This window comes from Ambystoma mexicanum, chromosome 4p (assembly GCF_040938575.1).
Source record: "Ambystoma mexicanum isolate Mex_15411 chromosome 4p, UKY_AmexF1_1, whole genome shotgun sequence".
Lineage (NCBI taxonomy): Eukaryota > Metazoa > Chordata > Amphibia > Caudata > Ambystomatidae > Ambystoma > Ambystoma mexicanum.
Genome location: NC_090927.1, coordinates 1,156,126,223 through 1,156,138,968, shown reverse-complemented (window position 1 = coordinate 1,156,138,968; position 12,746 = coordinate 1,156,126,223). Strand labels below are relative to the sequence as shown.

Below are 12,746 nucleotides of genomic sequence, written 5' to 3'. Positions count from 1 at the left end.
AGGAAGAATGAAGGTCGTTGCACTGCCAGGGAAGAAACCAGCCGCGGAGTTCTCTGATACAAAGGTACTACCCGTTCGGTTCGCGGTTCTGGTGAAAACGTGGTATCCCGGTTGCCGGGGTGCTTGGCACAGGCAAGGCAGCCACGAGATGCTCCAGGAAGGAGAAAAGAAGGTAGACTAGTTATCCCCACCAGTCGAAGGAAGAAGACTCTCCGGGCTGGAGATCTCCTCTGTCGTTGGGAAAAGTGGTGAGACGGTTCAGCAGGGCTCCACCGGTGGTGTCGTTGTTGCAGGCCGGCTCAGCTTCTCCCTCCTCAGATTCTTCGGTCCTGTGGCAACTTCTCAAGTTCCAGTCCCCAAAGCCCTGCTTTCATGCAGCACACCCCCATACACTCAGCCTAGCTGTCAATCAAACATGCTAAGTGGTGAGCCGGCCGGCTCACCACTTGGGCCAATCACACAAGAGTGCGACTTGAGTTACCAAGGTAACTCAGTCCAGGGTGCCTAAACCCCCTCCCACACACTAAGTGGTACCCAGACAGAGTGGCACCACTTTTGGAGGCCTCTGTGGAGAAGCCTGCCAAAAAGTGGAACAAAGGGCTCGACTTGGGTTGGAGTCACAGAAGAGAACACAAACGCCATTTTAGAATCGAGTTCTGGCAAAAAATACCAACCGGCGAATTAATATTAATTAAATAAACCGGCGGTATGTACGAGGCTATAAGAATTAAATAATTAAAGTTGGTAGCCTCGAACAATGGGAAAATCCCATAGAGATATATTCGCTGTCGAATATAAAAAGTAGTATCCACTGCCACCAGCCAAAACTCGATCAGGGGGGACGGAGACGTGCCCCCTCGAACAACAGACCCCGGGGCAATCGAATTGCCCCGACCAGTACGTCCACAATATGATGGTTTGTACTGGTTTCTGTTCATAATTTGGGACTAGTAAAGCCAATGGTGACTTTACATGCCCTTGGGGACAGTAGTCAGTCCCAGGGTATGGAGTCTATGTTGGGGGGTCTCTACGACACCCCTGAGTTACGGCACAGAGGGTGCTGTGTAACCCACATCAAAAAACACAAGACCCTATGGAGTAAAAGACCCCATAGCCCATAAAACACATGGAAAGTTAAAGGAACACCTCAACTCATGTCTAAGAGTGGCAGCAAAAGAATCTCACTCTTAGCAGGAGAGAAAAAAATAAACCCCAAAAATCCAGCAAAGCTGCTGAGGGACTCACTAGGTTTGGGAAATTAGCCTTACAGAGAATTCTCCCTAACAGCTTCTTCTGGTGGCCCGGGAAATGCTGTGCAATATTCAGATGGATATTACTAGACAGGCACACAGGGATAGGCTGAGCAAAATATATGATACAGGGATAAGGCGGGGAAGATGCTGGCTTGGTTGGAGCGCCGAGATGAAGGGAATAGGAAATTCAGGGAAATAGTGGATGAATATGGGGTGGGTCACACAGAGGACTCTGAAATAGCGAATGTTTCGCGCAATACTACTAAAAATTATATCGAACTCCAGAACCGCAAGTCTGCAATGACCCCAGACCTTTGGACAGTGTTGTGCTCCCCCGCCCCCCTCTCTGGACCAATCGACTAACCTGGACTCGGAGATCATGGAAGAAGAGTTTGTAGAGGTCACCTTTCAGCTAAAATCTTGGAAATACCCCATCCCCAACGGGTTCCCGGTGGATATATGGAAGAGGGTGGGTGACCTGATGCTACCGGTCCCGCGCCTGTTTGATTTATTTCTCCACAGTAAGGAAGCAGGCACGTTGCCCCCGGACCTGAGGCAGGCCACCATAGTCGTCATTCCCAAAAAAGTCAAGCCCCCTAACTTATGTTCTTCCTACCGGCCCATCTCCCTTATAGTGGACCTGAGATTTTGGCAAAAGTGTTAGCTAATAGATTGCTGGCCTCTTTAATACACCCTGATCAGTGTGGCTTTCTCCCACAAAGGTCCACCGCATGATTATCAGGTGACACCATCTGGCCATACTCCGAGCCTCGGTCCTCCCCGAACCTTTAGCTCTTCTAGTGATAGATTTCGAAAAAGCCTTTGATTCGGTCCAGTGCGAGCACTTGTGAGCATTGATGGCGGAAATGGGGCTTGGGGAACAGTTTGTGAGCTGGATGAAACTTTTATACGTGGCCCCTGTCGCCGCTGTTCGAGTGAATGGGGTAACATCCAGACCCTTCCCCTTGAGGTGGGGGACGCGACAGGGTTACCCACTTTCTCCCCTCTTTTTAAAAATTGCGATGGAGCCCCTCGCCATTAAGCTCTGCACAGATCCGACTTGGGGATAGGATCTCCCTGTATGCGGATGACCTACTAATATTTCTGAGCAACCCGAGAACTTCCTGCCCTATCATGACCCAATGCCTGCGGGACTGTGAGGCGACTATGGGTCTCAGAGTTAACTGGCACAAGTCCATTCTATTTCCAGTACAGGGTGTTGATCAAGCGATACCCATTGATAACCCTTGCAAAGTTTCATTGGCAGGCTTTTTCTATTTAGGGATTCATGTTGATTTGGACCTCCCTGGCTTTCTAACACGTAACCTCCATCCGATTGTGGAGTGGTTTCGACGGGATCTGAGACATTGGCACGCTCTTTCCATATCCCTTCTGGGATGGGTGGCACTGTTTAAAATGCTTGTTACCCAGGTTTCTCTCTGTCCTTTAAAACACGCCACCTCCGATTCCACGGTCCGAGTTTGCCAGATTATATTCGGTCCTCAGAGAACTGTTATGGAATGGGAAAGAAGCTAGGATCACTGGCCAAGTTGCAGCACTCGGTGTGGGGAAGGGGGTATGGGGTTGCCTAATTTGCTACGTTATTACTGGGAATCACAGATGCCAGTGATTAATGACTGGTTGCATGGGGACTCTGATTTGCCCCACACCAGGTCCGAGCGCGCTTTGATGTGGGAGATCACCCCGGCCCAGGTACTCTATAGCGGGGAAGGGACAGACCTTACCAACAACAACTAGACACGTGATTAAGGTTTGGGGGGTATCGTTCCGTGGTATCGGGTGGGGTGGGAGGCCATCCCTGGCACAGCCCCTGTGGCGCAATTTATTCTGGCCTGAGATTAACAAGGTAGGGGTGCTCCAGAAATGGCCTCTTGCATTTTGACTTTCGGTCAGGTTTTGACTGATGGAGGTGTGGTTCCTTTCCCTACTCTGCAGGCCTCCTACGAGCTCCCAGCGACTGAAAGTTTTCACCATATCCAGATTACCCATGTGATACGTGCCCAGTTTACAAACATACAGGATGTTCGGCCCTGATGTCCCGAAGGGACGTGACAATTTCTTCTCCATTTAGTCTAGTGCAACTTAGGATTCTGCACACAGTGTATTATCCTTTGACACTGCTTTTCAGATGGGGCCGGGCTGCTCAAGGGCGGTGCTTAAGGTGTGATCAAGCAGATGGTACATTTTTCCATATTACATGGCAGTGTCCGCTTATCCATCGCTTCTGGGACAGGGTCCTGAATAAACTTGCAGAGGTGATTGATGAGCCGATACCTGCTGATGAGAAGCTTTTATTGCTGGGCCTTCTGGCGTGCCTACTCCCACAACTGATGGGACAAGCTACTGATATCGACCGCAGCTATTCTGGCAAAAAGGAATATCGCCATGGTTTGAGGGGAGGTTCAGAGGTGCCTATACAAGGCAAATGGGTTTCTGATATGGATGTTTGCATGTCCTATGAAAGGAGAATATACAATGCTCGGGGAGCCCAACTAAATTTCAGAAAATGACACAAATGGGAGAACGCTGGCTGATGGGATCCTGTGGTGGAATGTGAGGTATCTTCTGAGTTATATAAACGGCGGGTATGAGCTGGAGATGTACCTTACCCTGTTTTGTCCTTAGTTGATTACTCTTCCCTCTGTATTATGTCAATCGGTGTGCTGCATTTGTTTTGGTTGATTCATGTCATGCTTTGTTCAAATGACAATAAAATGTGTTTTAAAAAAAAAGAAAAGAAGACAATCCTGACAGTGAAAAAGCCTCCATCATTGTCCTATAAGATGGCCTCATCCATCTGCAACACCTATGCAGCCTTCTGGACCTATTCTTTCCGTTAAGAGCTGAGAGCCACAGCATTCGACCAGTAATGTCTGATGTGCTGAGCCCACCTGCCACTATGTCCCACCACCTCAATACCATCTTACACTTCTATGATTAAAAAGGGAGGGAAAGGAAGTCATAGCTGAGAACTATGAATTGGATGACGAAGAAGATATGGAGAAAAGGGCAGATGGAGTGGAAGTACCAGCAGAAGGTGAACTTTTCTCCAACATCCAAAGGAGGTTAATTTGGAAAATTGTGATGTCAAAGAAGGGCAATGTGTAGCCATCCTTATTCATATAAGACATTCTTAAATGTTTTTAAGTAAGGAATAAGAGTAAGGAAGTCGAAGACGTGCATGGTTTGCACTGTTTGGAACACCACTTCCATTGGTGTAGCCTCTGAAGTCGTCTTAAACATTCTGTTGGCAATCTTAGTTTAATTTAAGATCTCTTGGTGACCCTCCTGTCCCCATATGTGGCCAGATTGCATTTCCAAACACGGAAAGGAACAATAATTGTACCTGTCTTTTGTAAAACTATTGACTTTATTTTTTATTTAGTCATTAAAGCCATTTACTAACAAAGCATAATGGTTTTTTGGCTTCAGAAAAAGGGATTGCCTTCCAAAAGGATTACCATGGAATTTGATGACTTCTTTGTGCAAAACGTTAACCGAACCTCTGCTTTCATCTGATGATGTAAAAGAGGCAGCTAGCAAGAACATTCAAATTCCAGGGCAACAGTATTTTATGTGTTCCATATTTGCACAGGGAGATTCGGCAGAGAAGGCAAGAGCTACAAGAAATGAAGGACTTGGTGAAAGGGGTATAGGTGCATATATGTTAACTGGCGAAACTGAGTGATATATGTGAGGAAAATACATGTTTTCACAGGTTGAGGCTGCATGGATGGGATCATCAGTGGGTGGATGGAGTTATGAGTACATAAAAGTCATTGGGAGAAAGGAGGGGGTAGATGAAAGCTAATCTTTACTTATGTAGGATTTGGGAAAGTTTGAAGAAAGACCTTTTGTCTACTGCAAGAGAAGTCGGTTGATGATCTCCATGATCTTCATGTTTGAGTGTTGAGGTAACATTTTAAAAGCTGATTACGTGTTGTTGTACATGAAGTTGAGATTCTGTGTGCCATTTTTCTCTTCCCGGCTACTACGAGTGGGCATTAACGCTTTGTCTATACACAGGTTTTTTTTCAAGAGAGATGTGATGGAAAAGAACAATAGTGCATTGTATCCATAACACTGTTCTAGGGGTGCCTTATTTTAGAGTTTCATGGATTTGGTTTGGGTTTAGTAGTGTCACCTTGTGCATTTTCAATTAAGTTCTTTGGTAAAAATAGATATGGACACCCCTAGTGCCATGAGGTCTCTGTGGAATATAATGCCTTTGAGTGCTATACTAAGAACACGATTTTGAGGCTCCAGAAACAGCAGTCCTACCAAAGTCATTACTCCTTCGCATCAGTCTCCTTCCCATAATAACACAAACAATCCTCATCTATTGGAGAAAGGGGCTATAGAGGAAGCCCCTTGAATGGTTTGGGTTCTAGACCAAAGGCACCTAAACAGGCTTTTAAGAAAGTTCAATCACAAAATGACAATTATTCAGCAAAAGACCCCTTGGGCAATTGTGGACGCCTTTTTCACATCCCTCTCCTGAAAGCTCATAGTCGTTTCTCATGTTATTTTGAAGGGGGGCCTACTACCAGTTACACCAGTTCCAAAAGCTACCATTCTGGCTACAGTCAGACTGAGGTTCTTCATGAAGGTTATCGCCCCTGTGATGCCCTACTAGCGATGATCAGGCCTGCACGCCTACCCTGACATGGATGACTGGATGAACAATGCTTCTCCTGACACTTTGATTGGTTATCAACCTGCTGAGGGCTTATTCATTATGTGTAGACAAATCAGTTTCTGGTGCTGTAGAGTGCTCCAGGGCACTTCTTTCATGGCTTTTAGAGGATCTTTATTGGCTGGACATGGGTGAATCATCCTGGTGTGTTGTTCCTCATTGTATTGCTATCAGGTATCACCACCCCAGGGCTTGTAGGTCTAATAAAGGTCCAGCATCAAACTCTTGAAGATCGATTGAATTCAGGGTACTAGTGCATTCCCTTCTGACACAGATGATGGCAGGCTGTGGTCTACAGTATCAGCTAGACGCTATGACACTCCTATTTCTGTCAATCTGCAAGATAGTTCAGAGAAGGTTTGCAGTATTACTATCAGCTGTTGAACAATGGATGTGAGGCACTTGGCTCTGCTTACATAAGAGGTTTTTCTCCTAGGACATGATTCTCTTGCATCCATTCCTTTTGCCTAGCCTGATCATCCAGACCCACCTCAAATACCAGTGGGCCCAATGAGAAATCTCAATGTTATTTTTGATAGTGAGCTTTCCTTGTGCCCTCAGATCGACATGATGGTTAAGGCTGATCACTACACCTTTTTAATTTCAGACAAGTCTGTCCTTTATTACAACTGGAGAATCACATCTTAATCGTTCAGGCAATCTTATATTTTCAACTGTATTGTACTATGTCAGTATATTTAAGTTTATCAAAGACATCTTCATCAAAACTGCCTGCAGTACAGGACTGGCTGAGAAAATACACTCGTATCACCCCATTCCTTTTAGCTGTGGGATGGCTGAAAATATAAGGCACAATTCATTATCACATCCTAGTTCTATTTTGGAAAATATTGCATGATTCTGCTCCACTTTACTTCTCACATCTACCTGAACGTTACTGTCTGAGTCACTCACTATCAGCCTCACTTAGTAAGCTTAAGGTGCCTGGATTTAAAAAAACACATGGTTTGGAGGCAAATCTTTAGAACTCCAGGGCAGCAGTTCTCCCTGTAATATCTTGCCTTTAGATATCAGGTCTTCAGCTCAATGGAGCAGCTTTAAACGTCTGTTGAACCGTCATCTGCTTGTATATCGCGTAACCGAAGTTTCTCTACTATGGAAATTACTTTGAAGCCTTTAGATGTGCTCAGATACAGCTTTTGAATAGATTATTTCCTCCCACAGATTATATGATATCGATCTCCCAGTGCAGCTGTTCTTTGTCAATGTCTCCCCCACCAGGCTGCATAAAGTGGCTCTGCATCGGCTCCGCTTGATACCTCTATGCAGCCTATACCAGACATGTCAAGGCCAGTATATATCGAGGCGCTGCACTGTGTGACCTTAGTTTTTTGCAGACCCTGATCGCTTCTAGGACACTGCTTGGCGAATTATGCCCAACCCTGTTAAGGCATTGGGTTTCAACCACTGCACGGACTACATCCGACTCAGGATCTGTCTGTACTGTGTCAGGGAGGACCACAACCCCCAAGCAAGACTGCGGTTTGTGCCAGTCTATGCACCCAAAGGAACTACAGGAAAGGGGGCAGCTAAACCCGTCACCTATTTCCACAATTAAAAGGGTGACGTGATCTGGGTTAAGATCTCAGGGTGCGAGAGGATGTCAAAGAGAAGAAGCACCACAAGAGGTCCCACTCACCCAGTAGTTCCTCTCAACACTACTCTTCTTCCTCAAAGAAAAGGAGTCATCACTCAAGGAACTTCCCAGAGACAACGCAGATAACATTTCCAACCCAAATCCTCCAGTCCAGAGGAACGGGAGGCGTTTAGCCTGAAGATGCTAGACATCTTTGCCAAGGCCGTGGGCCAATGACTTTGGTCTCTGTGCTGAAGGCTTTAGTGCTGATTGCACCCACAGGTCCCACTGCACTTGGACAAGTCGGCAGGGAACCTGCATGGACCCACCACTGCCCGCCCATGGGGCCGGTTCCATTCCCGGGGGCGATGACCTGTTGAAACATCGATTGTCTCTGCCTTCAGGCATCGGAATAGCACCACCTTACTTGGCCCTGGCGCTGACAACATCACATGGTGCCGGCAATGCAAGAACTATTCAAGAGTATGGCTTGCTCCCTGTAGGTACCTTTATGTTCTAATTAGGAGATATTGTGGATGAAGAAGGGGATCCTATCTCCTTTGGATGGAAACTTCTTGGCTCTAGGGAGGTCAGGGATTTCTCTGAAGAGATCTATGGGGAAGGTAAAGGACTGTTGGAACTAGTATCTGACATACTGGAAGCCAGAGGCTTGGACACCTCCCTGGAGTTAGTGCTTTTACTGACGCCTATTTCAAGGAAGCCACATGCGGTTTTTCAGTGGTTTAATGCAAAAGTTGTTGGCATTCTGAATTTGTCAGCCCTGTCCCAGCCTAAAGTACTCTTTGAACTGACTGACATTCTGAGCGAAGGGCTGATGAAAATTCCTTCCCTTCAACCTGGCAGTTGAAGCCCCAGTGCTGGAAGCCTGGGAAAAGCCAGCTTCAGTCCCTGCTGTCGAAAGGGAAATGGCAAAAAAACACTGTCCAGCGCCATCCAAACCCGCGTTATTGTCATTACATGCATCCCGGAGAGCTTGGTAGTACAGGCAGCAACAGCCAACCTCAAGACCTCCACCTTCCCTGCTCTGGCCCAAACAGGGATATTAAGAGGATGGGCGCTTGGGAAAAGAAAGTCTTGTTTTAAGAGCAGTGAATGCCTCCTGTGCCATTGTCAAGTTCTATTTTGGTGTTCAGTCTGTGATCACATGGGCGACAGAATTCCTACCGGAGGAAGAAGTGAGATTGGGTTTCAACTCTTTTCTTAAGAATGGTTCATTACTCAGACCAGACTACCAAACCAGACTGCCAAGTTAAAAGGATCCTTCCCCATACGTTTTTTGAGGCTCTGGTAGTGTTCGGAGAACAGATGTCTGCAGCATCTCTGCAGACGTCTGGTTCTCCCCGGCTTTGCATCCTCCCTGTTGGGCGCTTTGCCATTGTCTGGGATGCCCAGAGGGTTGCAATAGCACAAGCAGTGCTTCAGTCCTGGACCAAGTTCAAGTTCTCCCTCTCCTCCACTCCGGCTGGTGCACGGTTGACCGATTGCCTCCTCAGACGACAGCTCCCCCTCTGTGTCTCAGCTAAGCTGTCTTTGAACACCCACGTTGATGGTTGAATTGCTTTGGGCCAATCACACACGGTTAGAGTCTAGAGCGCTCACTCTGCTTCTCCAGAGTGATCCTTGGACTCTGGTCATCATCTTCACAGTGCTCAAACAAGAACCACATGTAGTATACTTTACATTGTCTGATGGTTTAGTCTTTTCAGGTTTATTAGGTTGACCAGCCTGACAATAGACCATAATGACCCTATTAAAAGAGGGGGGAGGAGGACTTAACATTGGAGAAGGGTTTAGCTGTATTGGTGAGGGGGTATACCGCTTTCTCTGAGAATGGTCAGCCACAGTCTCATAAGGGGCTTCTTCCCCCATGTGAACCTCCCTCGGTGCGCCACCCCCAGGTGGACTATTGTCCTGTGGACGCACTGTCCTGGCCCCATGGGAAAGGTCTCCCCCTACGGGAAAAGGGACGACATCCTCAGATTTGTCACAAAATGTTTGCCTTAAAAATGTTTGTTTGGGAATGTTTGTCAGATTGGTAGTGCAAAGTAACTTTACAGTTGTTAACAAATTATACTTACTTATAACCTGTTAATATCTATGTCAACAGCCAGAAGACAGAAAAACAACTAAATGAAAATGGGGTGTCTATGAAGAATGAAGATTTTGAAGAGTTTATAAACCTGCCTGTCGGAACTAAACCTTCCAAAGTGAATTCCTTTAACAGCGATGGAAGCAATATCCCAGACATTCCTTTCAACCCAATTTTAGCCTTTGAAAAGACAGAAAGTCTAGGTCAGTTGGCTCAGGTAGATAACGTACAAACACAGCAAACAGCAGGTAAGATTTGATGAGCAATTATGTTTTGTTTTAGAAATGTTGCTTGTCATGCTCCTGAAGTGAGAAAAGCAGAAATAGTTTTATGTTTCAGCAACTAACAAATCAGAACTTTTTAACTGGTTATATTTACAATAGTGGGATGCTAACATAACCAGTGGCAGAGTCATTTATACCAAATGAATATTTAACCTTATGTGTTCCGTCCCTGAGGGTCTCATAGGGGTATATAGAGAGGAAAAAGAAGTTAAACCTAATCTTACTTTTGCTGTACTATCATGACATGGGAAATACAGTAGTCTGCCTGCCTGTCATACCGTCTCTTGTCTTTAGTAGGAGTTATTACAGGGGTGCAACCAGTCGAGTAACTTTGCTGAAATTGTTGGGGGGGGGCATGACATCTAAATGAAAGGAGCCCTTCCACATGAGTGGGACAAAATTGTGTGCCATAAAAGTTGGGGTGGGGGGGACAAACTCTCTTGCCTCCCCCTAAAACTTTGACCAGGGGTGGAACCCCTCAAAGTGTGGGGATGGTAATCAACAATCAAACCTGCACAATGGATAAATACACAACTCATCAGTCCTACTATGAGCCCACAGGACATGCTCATGTCTAGCAGAACCAAATGGGTTGACAATACGCCAAAAACATTAAAGGGTGATTGTATAGTAGTCTCCTTTGCATCCAGCAGAACAGCAGCATGTATACTTCACTCTAAGCCTCATGCCCGCACAGGAATGGGACAGAAATCAGTTCATTGACTCACTTCTATCCATCTAACTTGGACGTGTATTCTTATGCTGTTGGAGAAGATAGCAAGGATCCTTGTTCAAATTCCTTTGTTACCCCAAGAATAACTCCATAGTGAATATATCCTCCTCAGCCCTGAGAACAAGTTATCTTCAACCATTAAAGAATAGAGAGAAAGTTGAGGGAGTCATAACTGGTCCTACCCTCACTTCTGAGGGTATCTTATTGTCTTCCCTAGATGAAATTGATGGACTACAAATTATTCATCCCTCAAACTCTAACATTAAGCCTCAGTAGCCTTTTGTAACTGTAACTGATGGAAGTCATTCAAGTGATCAAGCGTGGTACAACACAATACTAGCTGCTCAAATGACACCCCCAATCTCTCAACCCTCTCTATTCTTTCTTTCATTGCAGATGCTTCAGGCCAATTTTCTTTATCAAACCTCAGTAAATATGACCTACTACTTTTCTAAGAGACATGGGCCGGGGAGGATCTGATTTTGGATGGATATTATACACATGAAATAAGAAAGCTGGGAAGAGATATAACAGCGGACTGGCCACCTTTTTCAGAGCCTCCCTCAATTATTATTAGTTTTTTAAATGTATGTTTATTGGTTTTTCAACAAAAGGAAGTCAATAGCAAAAATCTATCAAAAAGAACACAAATTGCATAAATGACATTAAGTCTACATAAGAGAAAGGAGAGAAAAAAAGAGAAAGAAGAAGAGGGGGAAGGAACAGGGGGAGTGGAAGAATAAATCACACATACAGATCGTTAAAGTTGGCCCAAATATCATCATACCTGACGTGCTGTAATTTGAATTTAAGACACTGTCTCCCTAATTGAAAGAAGCGTCACACCATGTAGCCAAACATCAATTGTAGGCCATATATCACTCTTTCGGAGCGTCAAATGATGTTTTTTAAACATCAAGAGAGATCTTTATACCCAAAAGAGTTTACCAGCAGACAGATCAATAGTGGAAGGGAACAGACCAACACACAAATCAGTGGCGTACAAGGGGGGGGGAAGAACCCAACACAAGATCAGCGTGCTGCAGAATGGCAGAACATTGCCAGATCATGTGTAGGATAGTGCCCACAGCCCCCCTACAGCTCCAACAGGTGTTAACTTGTATATGTATGTGTATATATATATATATATATATATATATATATATATATATATATATATATATATATATAGGCTAACTTTCTGCTGCGTGTACCGCAGATCCAAGTCAATCTTAAACCTAACCGACCCTGCACATACTGGTTTCCACTCAATATCAGTCAGCTTACAGCCTAGGTCTGAGTCCCAAATATTCCTACCATGCTGAAATGTCAGATTAGATCCAAAAGGGGGTAAGAAGCTTATAAAGCAGCGAGGCAAAGAGCAGCATTTTGCAAGATAGTTGCAAGATTATGGGCAAGCCATGTACATTAGCATTAGTAGGAGAAAAACATCCCTCAATGCATGGTAACCGACTCTAAGATTGTCTCAGCTTATACTTGAAGCACAAGAATTCGAAGTCAAGCATACACTGGCTATCATGGACTTGCGATAGCTTCCAAATACCCGGCTTTTGCTGGGAAACCCAAGAAAGAGTGCAATTTTCAACTTGCACAGCCGTATTATTCCAAACACATTAATCCCTACAAAGCAAGTATACGTCCATCCGGCCTACCTCAATTGTAAAGAAAAAGCATGCGCATTAAACAATATTACCTGCATGCAAACATTCACACTTTTAAATAAAAATGGTCAAATGATGCTTCAATTCGACATAAACAACAGTCCACAAAAAACAATTAAACTAAATAGCCTCCCAGTTAGTTATAAAGGCAGGAATAGACGACATCCTAAATAAGGTTAGGAAAGACTCTAGGATTCTCCGACATCGGGTCTTGCATGGATTCACATAATATGAATATTCCTTGTCCTCAGGCTGGCAATACTAGGTAAAATAAAGCAGTTTAGCTTCAAACTAAAAAAAGCATTGTCACTTGTATAGCCCATTGCTGTCACTTTGGGTAATACGGGCCAACCAATGACACCAGTCCTCC

The 12,746-nt window shown here is 45.0% G+C and overlaps 1 protein-coding gene across 10 annotated transcripts in view; it reads left to right on the top strand.

Moving 5' to 3' along the window:
• MAP7 (microtubule associated protein 7) overlaps window positions 1–12,746 on the top strand; it is a 1,989,984-nt gene that overhangs the window by 1,909,774 nt on the left and 67,464 nt on the right. For 9 of the 10 annotated variants that reach the window (XM_069606765.1, XM_069606764.1, XM_069606762.1 and 6 more), the window contains one exon: window positions 9,696–9,925. In XM_069606765.1, coding sequence (XP_069462866.1) covers window positions 9,696–9,925 — 230 coding nt within the window. Of the gene's footprint in view, window positions 1–9,695; window positions 9,937–12,746 lie in introns of those variants that run through there. The other variant, XM_069606771.1, reaches the window with a different exon arrangement.